Source organism: Octodon degus, unplaced genomic scaffold (assembly GCF_000260255.1).
Source record: "Octodon degus isolate 3935 unplaced genomic scaffold, OctDeg1.0 scaffold00025, whole genome shotgun sequence".
NCBI classification, from domain to species: Eukaryota; Metazoa; Chordata; class Mammalia; order Rodentia; family Octodontidae; genus Octodon; species Octodon degus.
Genome location: NW_004524601.1, coordinates 3,173,640 through 3,193,397, shown reverse-complemented (window position 1 = coordinate 3,193,397; position 19,758 = coordinate 3,173,640). Strand labels below are relative to the sequence as shown.

Genomic DNA, 19,758 nt, shown 5'->3' with positions numbered 1-19,758 from the left:
GGCGGGGCTGGCTGGCATGTGGTGCTGGGGGATTGAACCACGGTCCCTAATGCTTTGCTAAGCTTGTTCTAAGTAGGTGCTTTAGACCACTGAGCCGTCTCACCAGCCCCTGTAGGTTTGTCTTTGTTGACTGTTTCCTCTGTTGTAAGAAGCTTCGTAATTTGACATAATCTCCTTCATTGCTTCTTGCTATTTTTTCTTGTGCTTTTGGAGATCTGTTTGGGAAATCTGTGCCTGTGCCTCAGGCGTTGAGTGTTTCCCACAGGCTCCAGCCTCAGTGCAAACTGCCAAATTATCACGGGCCTGATTCGGTGTGGCTGAATCCCCAAAACCACTTCCTCCTTCCCACCCCAGTCCTGGATGCCTTTCCTGTGCACACAGGAAGCCCCCAGTCAGCCCCAAGGGAGTCGGTAGTCGCTGAACCTGCCCCTCAAGCTCCGCCCCTAGCAGAAGTCCCTAAAGCCTCAGCCTTCCTGTCTCAGGCCGGAGGATCTCCTCATCTCCCTGGCCTCGATCCTCTCCGAGTCTTTGCAGTTCATAAAGCCTCCCCCCATTTCTGCTTCTTAGCCACACTGCCACTGCCACCAATAAAGCCCAACAGTTTTCTCTGGTGGCTCCAGCAGTTTCAAAGATTCTGTGTTTCTGTCTGTCTGGATCCTAGCGCAGAGGAAGAGGTGGGAGCCCCGCGTTGGTCCGCAGGTGGCTGCCCAGCTTCCCAGCGCCCTGTGCTGACGGGCTCATGTTCTGTCCATCATGCATTTTTGTCCCGTTGTCACAATCTGGTGGCTGTGGGTATGCGGGCTTGTACTTTTGCTTTCTGTTCTAGTCCACTGGGCTTGTCTGTCACCACGCACCTTCCATGGTGCTTTTGTTGCTCTAGCTTTGGGGTCCAACTTGGAACCCAGGATTCTGAAGCCTCCAGCGTAGCTCAAGATTGTTCTAGTTGTTCTGTGTTATGTAGATTCCATATTGTCGCAGTCACTCTTCATTCGTTGCTGGGACAAATACCCGATGCTCAAAATGAAGGAAGGAATGGTTCATGTGGCTCAGTTTGTCGAGGTTTCAGTCTATACCTGGCTGGCTCCCAGGCAGAGTGGCACGTGGCAGAGGGCAGCAGTTCATTGCAGCAGAAAAGAGCAGAGAGCACAGGGGAGGGCAGCAGCTGCGCCGTCCATCAAGACTCTCTCTTCCTTGTACGCTGACTGCAAGGATCTGTGCCTCCCGTGAAGATCGGAGCTCCTCTGAAGTGGCACAGCTCAAAGTGGAGCAAGGAAGACCAGGGCTTCTCCAAGAAACAGGGGTGGGGGGGGGGCGTGCAGGAGCCTTCCTCACCTCTTTTGGGGGTGGAGGCTGGCTCAGGATGCCTTCAGGGCAGGTCTGGCAAAGCTTGAGGATCCAGGATCAACCACAGCATCCTGAGCCTGATTGCTTTGTTTAAGCAATCACTTAAACACATGAGCTAATGAGCAGGGCCCCCCCCCTTTAGAAATCCTTCTTGTGCTGAGTCACTGTGGGGTGCGTCCTTCCCCCACACCCAGCGTGGCACGGATCCAGTCCAGTTGACACCACTACACGCATGAAGGTTAGGATTTTTTTCTAGTTCCATGGAGAATGTTGTTTATATTTTAATAGGAATTACAGCTCTTTGCCATTTTTACACTATTAGTACTTCTGGTCCAAGACAAGGAGTCTTTCAGGTTTCTAATGCCCCCTTCAACTTGTTTCTCCAGAGTTCATATTTTTCGCTATAGATGACTATCACCTCCTGAATTCCTAGTTATTTAAATTCTTTGGCACTATTGTGAATGAAACTTCCTGATCCCTCTCAGTGGGTTCATTATCACTGTATAAGAATGCTATTGACTGTATAGGGATGCCATTGATGGTTGTGTGTTGATTTTGTATCCTGCCATTTTTCTAAAATTACATCTAGGGCTGACCAGATAGCCCAGTGGACTAAAGCTCCTGCTTAGGCACAGCGCAGAGGCTGGGTCCATCTCTGGGGTGCTGTGCTGGCCCCACTCAAGGGGTGCACTGAGACAGCGATGGAGACTGGGGGTGGTGGCAGGTGCCTGTAATCCCAGCACTGGGGAGGCTGAGAACAGGAGAATCACTACAAGTCTGATCTATGTAGTGAGACTCTAGACCCAGTACCAAATACATTTTTTAAAAAATTACATTTAAAAATCTTCTGGTGGAGGTTTTTTTTTTTTTTTGTCCTCTATGTAAAGGATATTTTATCTACAAATGTGATCATTTGACTCTCTTCCTATTTGTATCCCTTTCCCCTCTCTTTTGCTTGATTGCTATGGTTGGAACTTGGAGTTCTATATAGAATAGGTGCTGTGACAGTAGACATCTTTGTCCCACTCCAGATTAGAGAATATATTTTCATTTTTTCAGATATAGGCTTTGAGCTTGTTAGCTATGTCTTCTATCAGTTTGAGGTCAGAGCCTTCTATATCTATTTTCTCTTTTCTTTCTTTTTTGTTTTTGTTTTTGAGACAAGGCCTTGCTAGGTAGTCCAGGCTGGACTTGAATTCACAATGACCCTCCTGCCTCATCTGCTGCTGCTATGGGTGTGTGCCACATACCTATTTTTTATTTTGTTATCTATGTATGTGGAACAGGGTCTCACTATGCAGCTCCAACTCATAGTGATCCTCCTGTCTTAGCCTCCCCAGTGCTGGGATTAGAGGCATGTGCCACCATGTTAGTGTGTGGCTGACTTAGTGTGCCCCGTGGTGGGGCCGGCCCAGCATCTGGTGCCAGGGATCGAATCCCAGTCCCTGCCCTTGCTAAGCAGGACCCTTGGTCTGCTGAGCTATCTCACCAGCCCTCACATACTTATTTTGATCTTTTTTTTTTTTTTTATCATGAAGGATTGTTGGTTTTTTTCAGACTTCCTCTGTGTCTATTGAGATGATCATGTAAGCATCATCTTTGATTCTATTTATTTAGTGAATTACAGTTACTGATGTGGGTAGGTTGAACCATCCTCGTACCCTGAGTGTGCTGTATGATTGTCTCTGTTACTTTTTTCTTCTTGCTGAGGTAAAAATTATCTATGCCCAGAATTAAGGGAGGAGAGGTTTATTTAGCTCAGTTTCTGGAGGTTTCAGTCTATATTGGCTGGCTCCAAGGCAGAGCGGCACAGGGCAGAGGGCAGCAGTTTGTGGCAGCAGAAAACAGCAAAAGCAGCAAGAGCAAGAAGAGGGGAGCAGGGGCTGGGGAGATGGCTCAGTGGTCTAAAGCACCTACCTAGAACAAGCTAAGCTAAAGCACAGGGACCGCGGTTCAATCCCCCAGCACCACATGCCAGTCAGCCGCGCCCCCTGGTGGGCTGAGCTGGCCACACACACACACACACACACACACACACACACACACAGATAAATAAATAAAATTAAAAAAAAAAAAAAAGAGGGGAGCAGTGGAGGGCAGGCCCATCTCCCTCCCTTCCATTGTATGCAGGCTCCTGCCATAGGGTAGGTGTAGCACCCACACCATAACTGCAGCATTGGACCATGGATCAATCAAAAACTGTAGAATCCACCCCAATGACTACGTGAGGCTTTGGGGGGACATCGAGGCATAAACTTAGGATGTTTCTAATGAGTCATTGAATTCTGTTTGCAAGAACTTATGTAGGACTTTTATTGTTGTTGTTGTTCATCAAGGATATTTGCCTCTAGTGTTCTTTTTCTTGCATCCTTCTTTCCAATTTTGGTATAATAATGCTGGCCTCATAGAATAGTTCTGGGAGATTTCTTCTTTTTCTGTTACATGGACGAGCTAGTGATAGCCTCTTAAAAGATCGGGGGAAGCTGGCCCAGGGTCTGGGCTTTTCTCAGTTGGAAGAATTTTTATTATTATATCAATCTCATTGCTTGTTATTGATCTGTTTAGATTTTTTTTTTTTTTTTTTTTTTTTTTTTTTTTTCAGAACTGGGGATTGAACTCAGACCCTTGAGCTTGCCAGGGAAGCGCTTATTCTACTGAGCCATCTCTCCAGCCTCCTCTGTTTAGATTTTTATACTTTAGCTCAATTTTGGTAGGTTGCATATCTAGAAATCTATCCATTTCTTCAAGATTCTCCCATTTGGGGCCAGGGAGATAGCTCAGTGGCATAAGGGCCCCCGAGTTTTATCCCCAGTACTGAAAAAAAAAAAAGAAAGAAAGAAAAGAAGAAGAAAAAGAAAAAGAAAAACAACTTTATTTAGGGCAGGCAAGATAGCTCAGATGACTAAGAACCTGTTTAGGCAAACACAGGGACCAGGATTTGATCCGAGCACTGCATGCCACGCTGGCCCCGCTCCTGCACTGAGCCGGCAGCTGAGACCTGGTGTGGTGGTGCATGCCTGTAATCTCAGCACAAGGAAGGCTGAAACAGGAGGATCATTACGGGTCTGAGCTGCATAGTGAGACCATGTCCAAATATATTGATTAAAAAAAAAAAAAAGATTCTTCAATTTACTGGTATATGTTTTCAAAATAATTTCTAATAATCCCCTGGATTTCAGAGATGTCTGTTGTGATTTCACCTTTTTCATCCCTAATTTTATTAATTTGGGCCTTGTCTGTTTCAGTAAATTTGGCTGAGAATTTGTTAACTTTGTTTAGCTTTTCAAACAAAATCTTAGGGGCCAGGGAGAGGCTCAGTAGAATAAGCGCTTCACTGGCAAGTGCAAGGGCCTAAGTTCAATCCCCAGTTCCACTAAAAAAAAAAAAAAAAAAAAAAAAAATCCTCTTTCTCTCTTTTTTTTTTTTTTTTTGGCAGAACCAGGGATTGAACTCAGGCCCTTGTGATTGCCAGGGAAGCACTTATTCCACTGAGCCATCTCCCCAGCCCTGCTGACCTTGGTTTTTGATTCAGTTTACCGGTCTGTGTCTTCAATGGAGATTTGAGACCACTTACATTAAATGTTACTGTTGAAAGGTCTGTACTAATTCCTGTCACTTGGTTTTTCTGATATTCGGTTCATTTTTGTTTCGGATCTGTTCAGTGACTCTTCCAGGGAGATGTGTTCTTTCCCATGGCAGTACGACTGCTGTCTTCAGTGCCTCTGGTTTGGGTTCTCCTTAAGTATTTTCTGCAGTTCTGTGTTTCACGGTCATGAATTTCTTTAGTATGTCCTTATCGTGGAAGGGTTTTACTTCTCCTTTGGATCTGAAGGCTACTCTCACGGGATATGGTAATCTAGTTGGCAGCGATTTTCTTTTAGGGCTTGAAAAACTTTGTCCCACATCCTGGCCTTTAAAGTTTCTTTAAATCTGATGCTTCTTAGATGGGTTTGCCTTTATAAGGGATGTCACATTTCTCTCTATGGTGGATTGCCAACTCGTGGTGGACTTGTGACACCCGGCTGAACTGAACCAGCATAGGCTGGTGGTGTGGAGGCCCATCTGAGGGCGGAGCTGGAGAAGCTGTTGAGAAGCTCTTAGCAAAGCTGTTTGGAGAAGCTGTTGGAGCTGTTGGAAGCTGCTGGTTCTCTAGGGTTATTCTTCTGGGGGGCTTGTCAAGCTGCCTTTCTTGATGAACTTGGCTGTTCTCACTGGAGGAGGAGCTCGGGACCTTGTTGCAGCTGAGAATGGATATTGGGGGCGCTCTGGTCCTCACCTTGAGCATTGTTTCCTGGCTCCGGAGGGGAAGATGCACTGCTCAGCCTTGTGCAGCTGGTCATGTTGGCTTTCCTGATTGGAACTCGGCTCTCCTCATCGCTGGAGGAGCTTGGGGCCTCACTGTCGCTCAGGGTGTCTGCGGTCCCTTTGGGGGAGCTCTGGTGCTCACCTCGAGTGCTGCTTGCTGGCTCCAGGCAGATCCCCAGCCTGCTTGTAAGGATCTTTCATCCTGCTGGGACAGACTTCCTAGCTTCCACCCGACCTTGGGCCTTCTGGGGGCCAATCTGTGCAGTGGGCCTGCGTAGTACGTTATCATTATCCAGGCCCTCAGCGGGATGCTTTGGTCTTTAGTGTATGGTCAGATTTCCTGCATTCTTGTAGATGAATCTTTGGGTGATTCATTATAGAATAATCTTCTAAAGTATTTGTGCAATACAAAATATGTGTTGTTCACCTTGAAAAACCACAAACTGTGACACTCTCTACAGCTTTTAATATTCTCCCTTGGTTCTAAGGTTCTGGCATTTTGACGAGGCTGCATCATGGGAGGGCTCTTCTCTGTGTCTAGCCAAGGTGCTAAGTGCCTCCCTCGTGTGATTATCTGTCTCATTCTCCAGATTTGAGAACTTTTTTGGTAATAATTTCAATGAATTGATTTTTTATGTCATTATATTGTACTTCATCTTTCTTTCTTTTTTTCTTTGGCAGAACTGGGGATTGAACTCAGGCCCTTGCGCTTGCCAGGGAAGCGCTTATTCCACTGAGCCATCTGCCTGGCCCCTGCTTCATCTTTCTTTCTTTTTTTCTTTGGCAGAACTGGGGATTGAACTCAGGCCCTTGCGCTTGCCAGGGAAGCGCTTATTCCACTGAGCCATCTGCCTGGCCCCTGCTTCATCTTTCTTTCTTTTTTTTTTGCTCCGAATGCCTTGAGGGCAGGTTTGGCTGGCTGGAGTTGTGGGGATCGAACCCCAGCATCCTGAGCCTGCCTGCTTTGTTGAAGCAGCCACTTAAAGAGCTGAGCTAAGGGGCAGGCCCCCTGCTTCATCTTTCTTGAGGCAGGTGATTCTTTTTTTTTTTTTTGCGGAACCGGGGATTGAACTCAGATCCTTGCGTTTGCCAGGGAAGCGCTTATTCCACTGAGCCATCTCCCTGGCCCGAGGCAGATGATGCTTAAGTTTGTTCTTTTAAAAGCTGTCTGGGAGCTCTCGGATTTCTTTGCATTGGTTTTGTTCTGTTTCATTATTACTGACTGGAGGTTCTAGTCCACATAGCTTGTCTTCAGGTCCTGGGCTGGTTCATCTTGCCTGCTGCCAAGACTTTTAATTAAGGGATTTCCCCCTTTCTTTTTTTAATATTGGGGGTCAAACGTACAGGCTGTCTCGGGCTTCTTTTATTTTGAGACAAGGATTCACTAAGTTGTCTAAGTGGAACTTGAACTTGTGTTCTTCTAGCTTCAGCCTCCCAAGGTGCTGGGATTACAGGACCCTGAGCTGTGCATGGAACCTGTCACCCACACAGTGTGTGGCCAGGTCTACAGTGGGGTCTGAGCCCTGAGAGTATGGACGCCTGGCCGGCTGGGCCTGCCTGCTATTTTTTTTTTAATACCAGGAATCAAACTCAGGACCTTGTGCTTGCCACTCAGGCTGTTGTGCCGCTGAGCTACATCCCTGGCTCCTGGCTGCTGTCTTAACCCCTGGGCCCCTGGCAGACTCAAGGGGTGGGGGCAGGGTCTGTGTGGCCATCAAGCCCCTGCCACCGCAGAACCCCATAGGGCTGTGTAAACAATCCACCACTGGACTTTCTATGCCTTGGCAGAGGGCTGAGTCAGGATGGCCTCCCAGTCTGCTTCTGCCCCCACTTGATCAGTCCAGGCAGGCAGCAGGGAGTGTGTTCATGCTGGTTCAGTGGGAAGAAGTTTCACTCTGCTGATGCAGCTCTGGGAAACAGCCCAAGACACGCTTATTTCTTCCCCCAACTCACTCCTGAAGATGGATGTGTATTTTCTTTTCTTTCTTTCTTTTTTTTCTTTGCAGAACCAGGGATTGAACTCAGGCCCTTGCGCTTGCCAGGCAAGCGCCTATTCTACTGAGCCATCTCCCTGGCCCCTGGCTGTGTATTTTTGAAATATTTATGGACCGCTGTTCCCCAAAACCAAAGTACAACATGCAACCATTAGCAAGTAATTTTGCCACATGTTCAAAGGGAAGCACACGATCAACCTCCCTATTTATCTAGCAGTTACGTGGGTAGTAACATGCACTGACTGCACGCTCAGGGTGTGCTGTGTCTGAGGGCTTCATGTCCAATTCTTCATCATCGTGAAGATCCGATAGGGCAGACGCTGCCACTGTTCTCCAGTGTGGACACGCAGGAACAGAGAGGTCTTAGACAACTCGCCCACGCAGCTAGCAAAGCTGAGGCCAAGGCTGGGCCCAGACAGTACTCGAGGGCCAGGGCGCTGCGGTGCCTACAGGAGAGCGCAGCCTCTTCCTCACACTATGCCAGGATTTATGCATATTCAGATGGGAGACAGGTGCAGGCTTTAGACCATGGCAGACTGCTGGCACCTTAACGCATGGGTACTCAAGGGAGAGGGTCTGACTTACTCCACTTACCGAATGTTCTAAGTAACCTAGAGATGCAAACTGCCACCTACGCAGCATCTCTGGGTCCTCTGTAGTCACTCGTGAACCTTCTTGCCTGAACAAATATTGCTGTGGTTCTATCAGGAGGCTCTACTGACCCTCAAGGGCCCTAGTTCAGGTGGCACAAGCTGTCACCGTGCCTCCTCTTCACATGTCCCACATGGTCCGACCTCCGCTGCCCGTGTCACATGTGGTTTTCCAGGCAGGGTGAGGCCTCTCACTGCTGGGCCTCGACATGGTTACGCTTGGCCTTGTCACAGATACCACTGTCCTACTCTTGCTCCAAGCCTCTCCTCTCGGGGAGGAGGATGTAAAACACACAGAAGGGATGGAAAGCACAGGTGGATTTCAGACCAGCCCGTGGGAGACAAAGCCCTTGCCCTAAGCGGGGCCAGCACCCTGCCGCTGCCCCTGCAGCCCAGGGGCCACCTCCGACTCGGCGTGGCTCACCGCCCAAGGTGCCTTCTGTTGGTACTGCAGTGCTGAGTTCTACCCACACCAGGCAGTTTGCTTGGTTGTTCTTTTCATGGCTTGCCCAAGGTCTGGCCCCAGCCCTGAGCACCCGCAGCACTGTGCTCTGCGCGTGCTCTCTGTCTTTAAGGGTGCACTTTTGCATCTTCAACCATTTGTACTGGGCTCTCCTAAGCCACCACATTGCCTCTGCTCGGGACATGTGACTCCCATTGGGTGTCTGCAGGGGTCCAGGCACCAAAAGGTTCTCTGCGACCTGCACTGCGGCCCTGCCTGCCTGTCACTGCACCTACTCAGATCTGATTTCTCCTTTCTCTGCTGCTTGTGGCTGTGTTCCATTTCCTGCAGCCACACCTTATGGTGTCGCCTTTGCCTCACCCATCACGGGTTACCCACACACTCAGAAACACATTGCCCACAGCCGCATGCAAACCCTGCGCCATCCCCAGAGAGGGCGAGGGCTTCCTGCCTCAGCACCCAGCATCTGGCTCCATCTGACCAACAGGAGCGGGAAGGCAGCTGTCTCACTCCTCTGCATTCCCAGGGTAATCAATGCACACAGTCACACTGCTGTTAAAGGCCGTGATGGGAGACAGACAGTGAAACAAGCTCGAAGCCAGCAGCTTTACTCAGCATCTCTTTATGGGATCATACCACAAATTCAAATCAGAAAGCTGCCACCCACCCTTTTGGTGGGCTTTAGTGTTAGAGACGCTCCTTTCACACCAAGGCGGTCAGCATTCAGACTGGTTTCTAGGGCAGAATGTGAAGGTACACTAATGAGTTTGTATCGTTACAGTCAATGTAACATTGTGCTGAGGGATTCTATGACAGTGCTCTACTCAAGTTCGTTGCATGGGCTCACAGACCTGCAGACAGATGCACAGTAGGAACTTTGGGACAGCGTCAGTGCTCACTGCTGAGCCAAAGCCAAAGCTGTCAGTGAGCTACTGCCTTACCACAGCGTGGTGAAAGGGATCAGAAGAACAATCCAGAAGCCCCCCAAGTAGTCCCAAACTCCCCTCCCTCAGCGCAGTTGGTAGCCTTGCTGTAGAGCTCTAGAACCATCCCGCCCACGGGTTGGGACTTCAGGCATCCTCAAGGAAGGAGTGATATTTGTGGTTTCTTCCAGAGTCCGTGAAACACCATGCCACACACCCATCCACCCAGTGGCAGGTCACACACGAGTTGCTGTGGCGAGATGAGGGAAAGTGCACCGCCTTGGCAAGAACACAGAGGTCACGACAATGAGTATGAGCTAGGGGGACAGACACAGGACGGGTCTAAGTGGCGCCAGCAGTCTCTGAAGAGCTGGTGTGAAGGAGGACGGAGGCACTCATGTCCCATGCTGCAGATAGAGCGGCCTCCCAGGGACAGACAGCAGCCAGCCTTTCTCGGGTGGAGGCAGAGGTGACAGCGACTCAACCTCACGACTCACCCTCACAGCCCCTGGGACACTTGGAATGCACGGCATTCAGATGAGAGTGCCGCTGCAATCTCCACAAGTGCGCACCGCCCGCAAGCTTCGCGGGACGCACCCTGAAATGCACTTGTGGCCCTGGGCACTGAAGAGAGAAAGAGAATGAATGGAAAAGGATGTGTTCAAGATAGAAAAGGGGCACCCCGACACGGGGACAGGACGGGACAGGCATGACAGGGTTCCCCCAACCCCTGTGGCCTCTGGAAACCACTGACTTAGCGGAAGACACCCCCAACAACACACCTTCACCCACAAAGGTGACCACCCTCAAGGCCTCGGCTGGCCCCTGGGGGCCCCAGGTGAAGGGCCGTGGAAGAGCTGCCCATTGTCCGCCCAAGACTGCATCCTGCAAGAAAACGAGTCAGGAGACCTGCAGCTCCCACAGCCCCTGGCCACGGGGTGGCGGCGCAGCCGTGTGGCTCGGCCTGGATTCCAGGCTTCCAGGTTTTTATTTTTCCAAGTGATGATATTATTTTTAGAGAAAGTACAGAAAAAATTCATGATTGTTTGGTTGCTTTTCTTACTAGCACAGCTGTCTTAACCCATCTGAAGTTATCATGGTAAAAAGCAAATTAAGAACCTTGACTTTGTCTTCCCTCTGGTGGCCTCAGCTGCAAGGCAGCGTGTGGACCAGTGGAAAGTGGAGGAGTGGCCTGCGTGGACTCCTGCCCCGGAGAGGGAGCTGTGTGCCCGCAGCTCAATTTTTGACAAAGAAAAACGGGTGGTGCTGGCTTCTTGCACAAAGATGTACTGTTTCCACAGCAGGGCAACAAGACAGGAGGGAAGGAGTGGGGGGTGGAGGTGGGGGGGTGGGGGGAGAAGAGCAGGAGGGAGAGGAGGAGGAGGAGGAGGAGGAGGAGGAGGAGGAGGAGGAGGTGGAGGAGGAGGAGGAGGAAGAGGAATGAAGCAGAATTTGTGTTCAAGCTGGAACAGAATCCAGCCTCTGTCAGCGCGGTGCTTTGATTAGAGTGTCCCAACCCAAAGTGGGGTTTATGAGTTAAAACTGTAAACGTGCAACAGTCCTTAAAATCCGGGTATCTGGAAGTCTCTGCAGCGGGCAAACTACCTCAATTTCATTTTTTGCGCATGGCAAATAGCGATGTAGTTCTTGAAAGGGGTTTTGTCGGGCGCAGTGTCCAGACTCCCAGTTCCCAGAGGAGGCGAGTCAAGGTATGCGTGAGCCGCCCACCCGCCCGCCCGCCTGCTCGCTCAGGGCCATCTGGACTTGTTTATGTGCATTCCGAATTTCTGGGACAGAGTTCCTCTGTTAGAGCGGGCGGTGCCGGCGCAGTGTCTCACAGCCCGCTGCCGTGCCCTTCTTTCTAAGCTGTAGCTTCAGGCTGAAGTTTAGATTGGTCAAAAATAAGCGAGTAGCACAGTCACAAAACCCCAAAGAGCCGGCCACCGCAGAGCCGCCGACTCGCCCACCTCTGACACCGGTGGCGCGGCCTCCGGGACCACCGCCTTGCGCCTTGTGAGCCCTTTCCAGGTCGCAAGCTGTCACCGAGCCGCAGCCCTCTGGCCTGCAAACCAAGCCTCTTCCAAACCCTTCCACGACTGCTTGGTTTCCCAGAGAGGGCATTCCCGAGTAGTTTTCCTAATTCTGTAAAATGCCCACAAACCATGGTACAAAACAAAAACCTTGCCCCCTCTGCCAAAAGAACAAAGCGTGCTTGTCAGATGGAGTTTACAACGTGGATAGGAAGGGCAGTTTGGGAACTCACGGCGGACACTTCCAAAAAACGAGCAGCTCTTACTTTGGAAACATTTAGCAAATCACAGAGCGCGGTGCTTACCTTGCAGGGTAAAATCCAGCAGCACATACTCGTAAGCCACGTCCGTCTTTGTTTCCACTTGTGGTCTCTTGAGGGTGGAAAAGATTTTTCCCGGGCTGCTGTCCTCGGGGTCCGTGAGCTTCCTGAGCCCGCACCCCATGGCACGGTCTGCGCAGCTACGCAGTCAGGGAGGGTTCGGAGACGCGGGCCCGGCTGCAGCCGCGCCAGTACAGACAGACTCGGCGACTGGGACTTGGCGTCCAGCTAAGCCACAGACAGGAGGGACAGCGCGCCGGCTGCAGAGACGGGAGTTGGGGGCTTTTCCTGTCCATCTTCCTGCGGAGCGTCTGCGCCCATCCTGCTCCAGCGGGCGGGCGCTGGGTGCGACCCGGGTCTGCGACGACCGTGCCACGTCGTCCCCCAGGCCAGCTCCCAGCCCGGGCTTTCTGGGGAGGACGGGCTGCCGGTCCACAAGTGGGAGCCGGGGTGCCCGCGGACGGCCGCTCCGCGGTCCTGTGTGCCCTGTCCCCTCCTCCGGGCCACAGGACCCAGAGGGGAGAGGGAGGGAGGAGGGGAGGATGATGGAAAGGAGGGTCTGCGGAGCTGGAAACGAAAGTCACTTCCCAAAAGGTCGCTCTTCCAGGGCCGCAAAGAAGAACAAAGTAAACAAAACTGCTGCTGGGGCAGCAACAGCAGCTCTTTAATCTTCTGGTAGCAATCTTGAAAAGTTCTTTCTACAGTTTCTTTCTAAGTACAAAAGTTATGCTGATTAAAAGGACCAGGTCTGAAAATTACGTTGATCCCTAAGTACCTCCCATTGTTAGGTGCACAGTATAGACCGGACAAGCAGGAGGCACCCGTGGAGTCTTAGGGTTGTATCTGATAACTTGATGTTATTTGAAATGGAACTTTCTCTTTCACAACACAATACTCCCCCAACTTACTATCTCTTCACGTATGGATCATAAAATGACCTTTTCTACTTGGCAGTATCATCAGAGAGTAAGGCTAACACAAAATTAGAGCCATTTGAAATCATTTTTGCAACCGTTCCCTTTTTTGTGATGCCAAAGGATGAACCCAGGGCTCTACAGCAGAGCCCGACCTTTGTTTAACTGTTAGAGAAAATATTTAACAAGTTACCTAACATTTAAAATTCTTTTCTAAGATGAAATAAAATGTTGCAACCAAAAAAAAAAAAAAAAAAAAAAAAAAAAAATGATAATACTTCATTGCCGAGGAGAGAAATCCAGAATGATAGTTTGATAATCAAACCTATTAGTTTAAAACATTTGGAAGTGGGGCTGGGGAGATAGCTCAGTGTCTAAGCACCTGGCTGGCAAGCTCAAGGACCTGGATTTGATCCCTGGTACCACCTGCTGTGCCGCTCCAGAACCCTGCCCGGGCACACCAGGCTGGCCACCAAAACACTTGGAAGTATTCTTCACTAAACCAACTAACCAACTACCACCACCAACCCCCAAAAGTAGGGAAACGTGTCTCTAAGCTGCCCTTCCCTCCCTGTGACCTCAGTGCCCCTGGATGGCGCACAGGCCCGACACTCTCTGGACTCCTGCACCCGCCAGCTCACCGGCAGCTGAGTTAGAACCCAGCTCCCTGGACTGCAGGCCTGATGAGTGATTTACAGACCTCCTCAGTTTCCGTTTCTTCTGCCCTGACAGTGGTGACAGTGCTTACTGCAGGTGTGCTCTGAAGGCTGAGGCAGGTGACCTTATACCTACCTGCCTGGTCACTAGAGCTAGCAGCAGCATAGCCAATGTGGCCCACATGCACGCCTTTAGGGGGGGTCACGCTATGTAGCCCAGGCTGCCTGGAATTGAGAGCGGTCCTCCTGCCTCAGCCTCCTGAGAGCTGGGTTCACAGGTGTGCACTGTGCCCAGCCATGAATAGGCTGCCGCAGTCAGGGCAGGAGGGATCTGTCACCACTCCTAGTATTTACAAAGGAAACTCTAGTCACACTCAGGATACTGAGAGTTCCAGGTCTTTCCGGCCACACTAGTGTGTGTGCATGAAAACTCGCACAGCGAGTGGCCCATGCCCTCTGAAGGTCGCGGCCACGTTTTGCCTCTTCCTCTGCCTACTTCTGCCTCGGAGTTTTACTTCACGTAACTGCTATTGTTTTGAGCCCAGACCCTGGCTCATGCTAGACAAGTGCTGTATTACATCCAGCCCTTTTATTTCACATCTTATTTCTTGAGACAGGATCTCACTATTTTTTTTCTTTTAATTTTTTCCATTTATGTATTTGGTACAGGGTCTTACTGTGCAGCTTGGACTTGTAGTGATCCTCCTATTTTTAGCCTCCTCATGGATCTCACTAACTTGCCCCCACGGGCCTCAAACTTGAGATGGTTCTGCCTCAGCCTCCAAGTAGTGAAGATTCCAGCTCTGCACCACAGTAGAAATGTGTTGTACAGGAAAGCCCAGCCCTCCAGGATCCAGGACGGGTTGCCAGCGGTGAACAAGTTCGGGGACAGTCTGGTTCCCAGGACCACCCTGGGCTCGCGACTTCCGGGCTCCAGTGGCGCTCAAATCCTCTTGGGTGGCTCCTCCCTGGGCTCTGTGCCCTGTGAGGCTGAAGTGCAGCCCGCGCAGGGATGGCGCCAGGTGCGGGGTGCCAGATTATTACTGTCACTCGTTACCCGCCCCCCTTGTCACTACCGCTGTGTTCCAGCCTCAGGGAGAGGCCGCCCCGCGCTGACTTTGCTAGGCCTGGGCCTTGGCCTCGGCTCCAGAGAACTTAAGAAGTTTCAGTACAGTGAACTTAGAGAAACAGAGTTGCTTTTTTGATACCGGGGTCGAACTCTAGACCTTGTGCTTTCCAGGCAGGAGCTTATGCCCCTGAGCTATCTCCCCAGCGAGAAACAGATTTCTAATGCATCTTGTTATTTTTAAATTAAAAAAAAAAGTTTATTTGTCCACACATAATGACCCCAGCCCTGCCGGGTGTGGCAGGCACCGGGACCCCTTCCGGGGCTTCAGCTAGAGCCCCCTGCCTCCTCCTGGAGAGAAACCCGGCGTTGTCCTGGCGCCTGAGCCGCAGCACTTGGGAGTCGCAGGCGCCTGTGGGCGCGGTGTCCTCTCGGTGTGGGGAGGGGCATGGAATGGGACAGGGCGGCCTAGAGTGGCCGAGCTCACGATGGGGAGGACAGGAAGGAGGGAAACCCAGGGCCTCCTTCCAGGGGGGTGGAGACCAGCGGGAGTCTGCGAAGGGCCATTGCCTCGTGGTGTGCCTGCACTGCCGCACTTTGGGAGGCTGAGGCAGGAGGATTTCAAGTTCCAGCCCAGGCAGGGCAGCCTAGAGGCTGAGAGACCCTGTCTCACAACAAAAACAAATGAAATTTTAAAAGGGCGGGCGTGTAGCTTAGTGCAAAGGCCTGGGTTCAATCGGTACTAAAAAAAATGAGTGGCCGGCTGGGTGGATGCGGGAGCTCATGGAGGTAGGCTGCTAGCGTTAGCGAAAGGTGCCACACTGTCTTCGCTTCAGGTTAACCATGTCCTGGGCAACTTTCATTCCTAAATTCAAGCACGATAAAAATCCCACCTGATCTGTTGTACCCTAAAGCCACACGTTCTTGTCAGAGTGGTGCAACCTGCGTGTAGAGGGAACAGGGACCTGTGTTGGTCACATGCTGCGTGCTCGCCTTGCCCTCCGGCTGTGTTTTTGCAGCCAGGCTGGCATCGGCTGGTAGCGATCCTCCCGCCTCAGCCTCCTGAGTCCTGGGGTTGCAGGTGTGCCCACCACGCCTTATCACATTATTTTCTTGTGATTCCCTCAACTGTATGGTGCAAAAGCCACGCATACAGCTCTCAAACGTGGCCTGCAGCGGCGGGGAGGGCGCTGCAGCCCTTGGGTGCTGAAGTTGGGCCGTGGTCCCCGCATTAAAACACTTAGAGAGAACACTTTGGTTCTTTTCAAGCTTTTACTGTGGAAACTTCTGCAAAGATCACTCTCCCCGCCTCTGGTGCTATGTCCCAAAGACTTAGGTTCTACTCAGAATGGTGAGATGGTGTACATACAAGGGGATCCACTAGAAAGCAGTAAGGAGAGAAAATGCGTTCTTGTATTTGTTTACGTGTGTGTGTGTGTGTGTGCGCAGCGCAGTGATCACAGGTGCCACACGGCCCCAATTAGAGAAAATGTGCCCTGGCGCCGTTACTCACACCAACATGTGCTGACCGTGGCCGCCTGAAGTGCCTGCCTGATGCTCTGTAAGATTTAGCAGGTCACGGCGCGTCTCGCTGCGTACTCCCGCAGTGCCCCTACTTCTATTAATGAAGTTCACTGGCACATTTAGATACTCGTAGCGGCCACTCATGCTGGGGAATCTGAACCTGCACGGGCCGTATCTTCTTTTATTCCCATTCCCCTCCCCGCCCTTCCACCCTCTCCTTATTTACACAGCTTTGTGTCTGGGTTTCGCTTTGCTCCATACTGAGACGCCGTACCCAGCAGCAAAGCTGAGGGAGGAAAGGCTTGCTTAGCCGCAGGTGCGGACGTTTCGGTCTGTGGCTAGCTGCGGTGCACGGTGGCTCGACGGCAGGCATCACACAGACCAGCTCACGACAGACAGAGGAACGGATGAGCGGGCGGACGGATGAGCGGACTGTAGCCACACACCAAGGGAGAGAGTGCAGGGACAAGCGCTTCCTGTCCCCTACACTGTGCTTAGAGCGACTGGTGTAGCGCTCACACCTTTAACTGTAGCACCGCACCACGAATCAGTCATATGCTCGAGATTCAGCGCCCACCCCATGACCGCGTGAGGTTCTGGGGACATCTAGACATGAACGTAATGCTTTGTTTACATGTTGTCCTTCTCATTTTTCCTTCCTTCCTCCTCCCTCCCTACCTCCCCCTCCCCTCTGAACATTTTCTTCCTATTTCAAATGTCTATTGTAGGGTTGGGGAAATAGCTCAGTTGCCTGGCAAGCACAAGGGCCTGAGTTCAATCTGCCAAAAAACCAAAAAACAAAAAAAAAAAACCCACCCTATTGTACATTTTGGTTATTTACACTTTTGGTTTCTCACTCCAGAGAAACAACGTACTATTTACACATGTGATGATTTATTTCACTTAGGAGTATGGTCTCTAGGTGCACGCACTTAGCTAGAAATGTCTCAAGCTTATCCTTCTTTATGTCTGAATAGTACTCCACTGTATCAAAACCCCACATCTTCTTTATCCATTCATTCCAATGCCTGTATATTTTTATGCAAACACTTTCACTAAAAGATTTTCCAGTCTTTATTTTGTCCTTAAGAATTTGGAAAGAAAAAAAATACTCAGCCTAGCCTGGGGAGAGGCCTCAGTAGAATAAGTGCTTGCCTGGCAAGCGCAAGGGCCTGAGTTCAACCTCTGGTTCCGCCAAAAAAAACCCATTTGTACTTCTTCAATAGTACATCTCTTTTTGGAACAAATACTTTGTGTTCTATTTTTTTTAAAAAATGCTTAAGAGAGATGGCCTTGGGTTGGGGAGATAGCTTAGCGGTCCAAGTGGCTGCCTGGAAAGTGCAATGACCTGGGTTTGATCCCCAGTACTCCATGCTGTGCTGGCTCTGAGTGCTGAGCCAGCCATGGAAACTGGGTGTGTGGTACATACCTGTAATCCCAGCGCTGGGGAGGCTGAGTCAGGAAGATCACTGTGAGTCTGAGCTGCATAGTGAGAACTGGTACCAAATAAGGAAAAGACTGGAGAGAGTCTCATTATGCTTCTCTGGCTGGCCTCGCACTCCTGGCTCAAGCCACTTGCCTGTCTCCTCCTGCCTCAGCCTCTCCTACCTCAGCCTCGTCCTGGTAGCTGAGCTTTGCTCCCAAGTGGCATTCAGCTTTGTTTTCCCCCTTAATTTAAAATAATTAGTAAACTTTGTTGTTTCAGAGCAGTTTTACGTTCACAGCAAAGCTGAGCAGGATGCAGAGAGACAGCCTTGCCCATTCTCTGCACCCTGTACCACAGCCTTGCTGGGGGGTGGACCTGCACCCAGCCGCTGTCACCCACAGCCGCAGTTAGTGCGGCCCGTGGGCATCCATGGCTGTGTAGGGACATAAGGCCACCGTGCGGTGTGCCAGTTTCCCCGCTCTCAAAGTCCTCTGTGGTCTGCCTGTCTGGTCCACCCTGACTTCTTGTTAACTCTGACCCATCTGGAAACTGCAGGAGAAAAGGTGAACAGGAATCGAAGTCAGTGTCGCACCCGGGAGCCAGCATGATCCTTTCCACTGGGAATTCTTCGTACCAGTCTTGGTAATTAGGATGAACTTTTGGAATAAGCATCTCCCAACACGGGCCACTTTTTCTAGACTGAATCACACATGTTTGCCGCTCATGGTGGATTTCAGGCACAGCTTCCAGTTCTGTACTGGAGGTGTGATTTCTCCAAGTCAGGTTGGATGTGATGGAAATGACTCAGCAGCACTGGGCTGTTCAGCCTGACGCAGCTGAGGCGGCTCATCAAGGCTTTCTACACGGTAGCGGGGACTCAGTCCTCAAGCGAACGAGCCTTAGGAAACTGTCCCTGTGACAGGTCCCAGGGGGTCTGGGTCAGGGGCTTTCACCGAGTCCTTCAAGCTCCTCGGTGTGCCTTCTGTGCCTTCCGGCTCATTCCCTACTGAGAAGTGTTTCTGTCTTCAGTCATTTTAAAATCCAACCTGTTTTATGCTCAAAGTGGATGCAAGCAAAGCGTTCTATGGAGTGCCTCATATACACGTAACATGCTGCAGGGGCCCAAAGAGGAGAAAGCACGCTTTACACCCTGCAGAATTCACAGGCGTGCAGCCCCACGCCAGGTTTGAATGACTTCATGTGCTGTCAGTTCCACAGTTCTCAGAAGTCAGTGAGGTGCTGAGAGCACTGCTTGCTGAGGCTCGGTTCCTTGCCTAGGATCCCAAGTGCTACGTTCTCTGTGTGGTGTCCACGGATCCCGCAAAGGAGGACTCCCAAAGTCACGTGGAGCAAGGGTGCCAGCGCCACTTCCACCACGGAGCCCCTGCTCCCTAAGAGCTCTGGGCCGGGCAGGCTGTTCCGAGTGTGCTGTGGGGGAGGGGAAGCAGGTCACCCGGTGCCTTGGAGGGCGTGCCTTCCTCCGGTCTCTGGGCTTGTGGCTGCCAGGAGGCGAGCAGTTTCCTCTGCTTTGGAGGCAGCAGACCACGAACCAAACCCTCTGAAGCTGAGAGCTAAGAGAAACCCTCCAGCCTTCACACTATGAGGTCAGACACTCGGCTGTGGTACAGACAGCGCCAAGTGCTGAAACATGTTTATGGCCTTGTGATTCTTCAGTGTCCAGCAGATACACTATTCCTTCTCGTTCTTTTTTCGTGCAGGAGATTGCACCCGGGGCTTTGCGTATGCTACGCATGTGCTCCACCACTGAGCTGCACTAGCCCAACAGCCTTTTCTTTCTGCTTATTTTTCTAGGTCAGTAGTTTCTATGCTGTCTGTGGCAGTCCTTTGGTCCTAAAGCAGTGTGAGCCCTGGAGAAGACAGGAGCTCTGGTCACGGAGGGGGCCAGGCGGACAGGCTCTGGGGGCCCCTTCACCTCTCCCCCAGCAGGATAACTTAGCTGTTACCAGTTTTATACAATACAAGCAAAACCCCACAATTTTCAGAAAATGACATCATTTCCACTATTTTTTAAAATTAATTTGGGCTGGAGAGATAGCTCAGAGATAGCACCTGCTTAGACAAGCTTACGCAAACTGCAGGGACCACAGTTCGATCCCCAGTACCACATGCCGCGGCAGTCCCG

The 19,758-nt window shown here is 51.0% G+C and overlaps 1 protein-coding gene across 3 annotated transcripts in view; it reads right to left on the bottom strand.

Annotated features, from left to right (window-relative positions):
- The window catches only part of Rftn2 (raftlin family member 2), a 55,104-nt gene extending 42,578 nt beyond the window's left edge, over nucleotides 1-12,526 (bottom strand). For all 3 annotated transcript variants that reach the window (XM_023712385.1, XM_023712387.1, XM_023712386.1), the window contains exon 1: nucleotides 12,015-12,526. In XM_023712385.1, the coding sequence (XP_023568153.1) occupies nucleotides 12,015-12,153 (139 nt within the window). In that variant the 5' untranslated portion in view covers nucleotides 12,154-12,526. The remainder of the gene's footprint in view (nucleotides 1-12,014) is intronic.
- Between the last annotated feature and the right edge of the window lie 7,232 nt (nucleotides 12,527-19,758).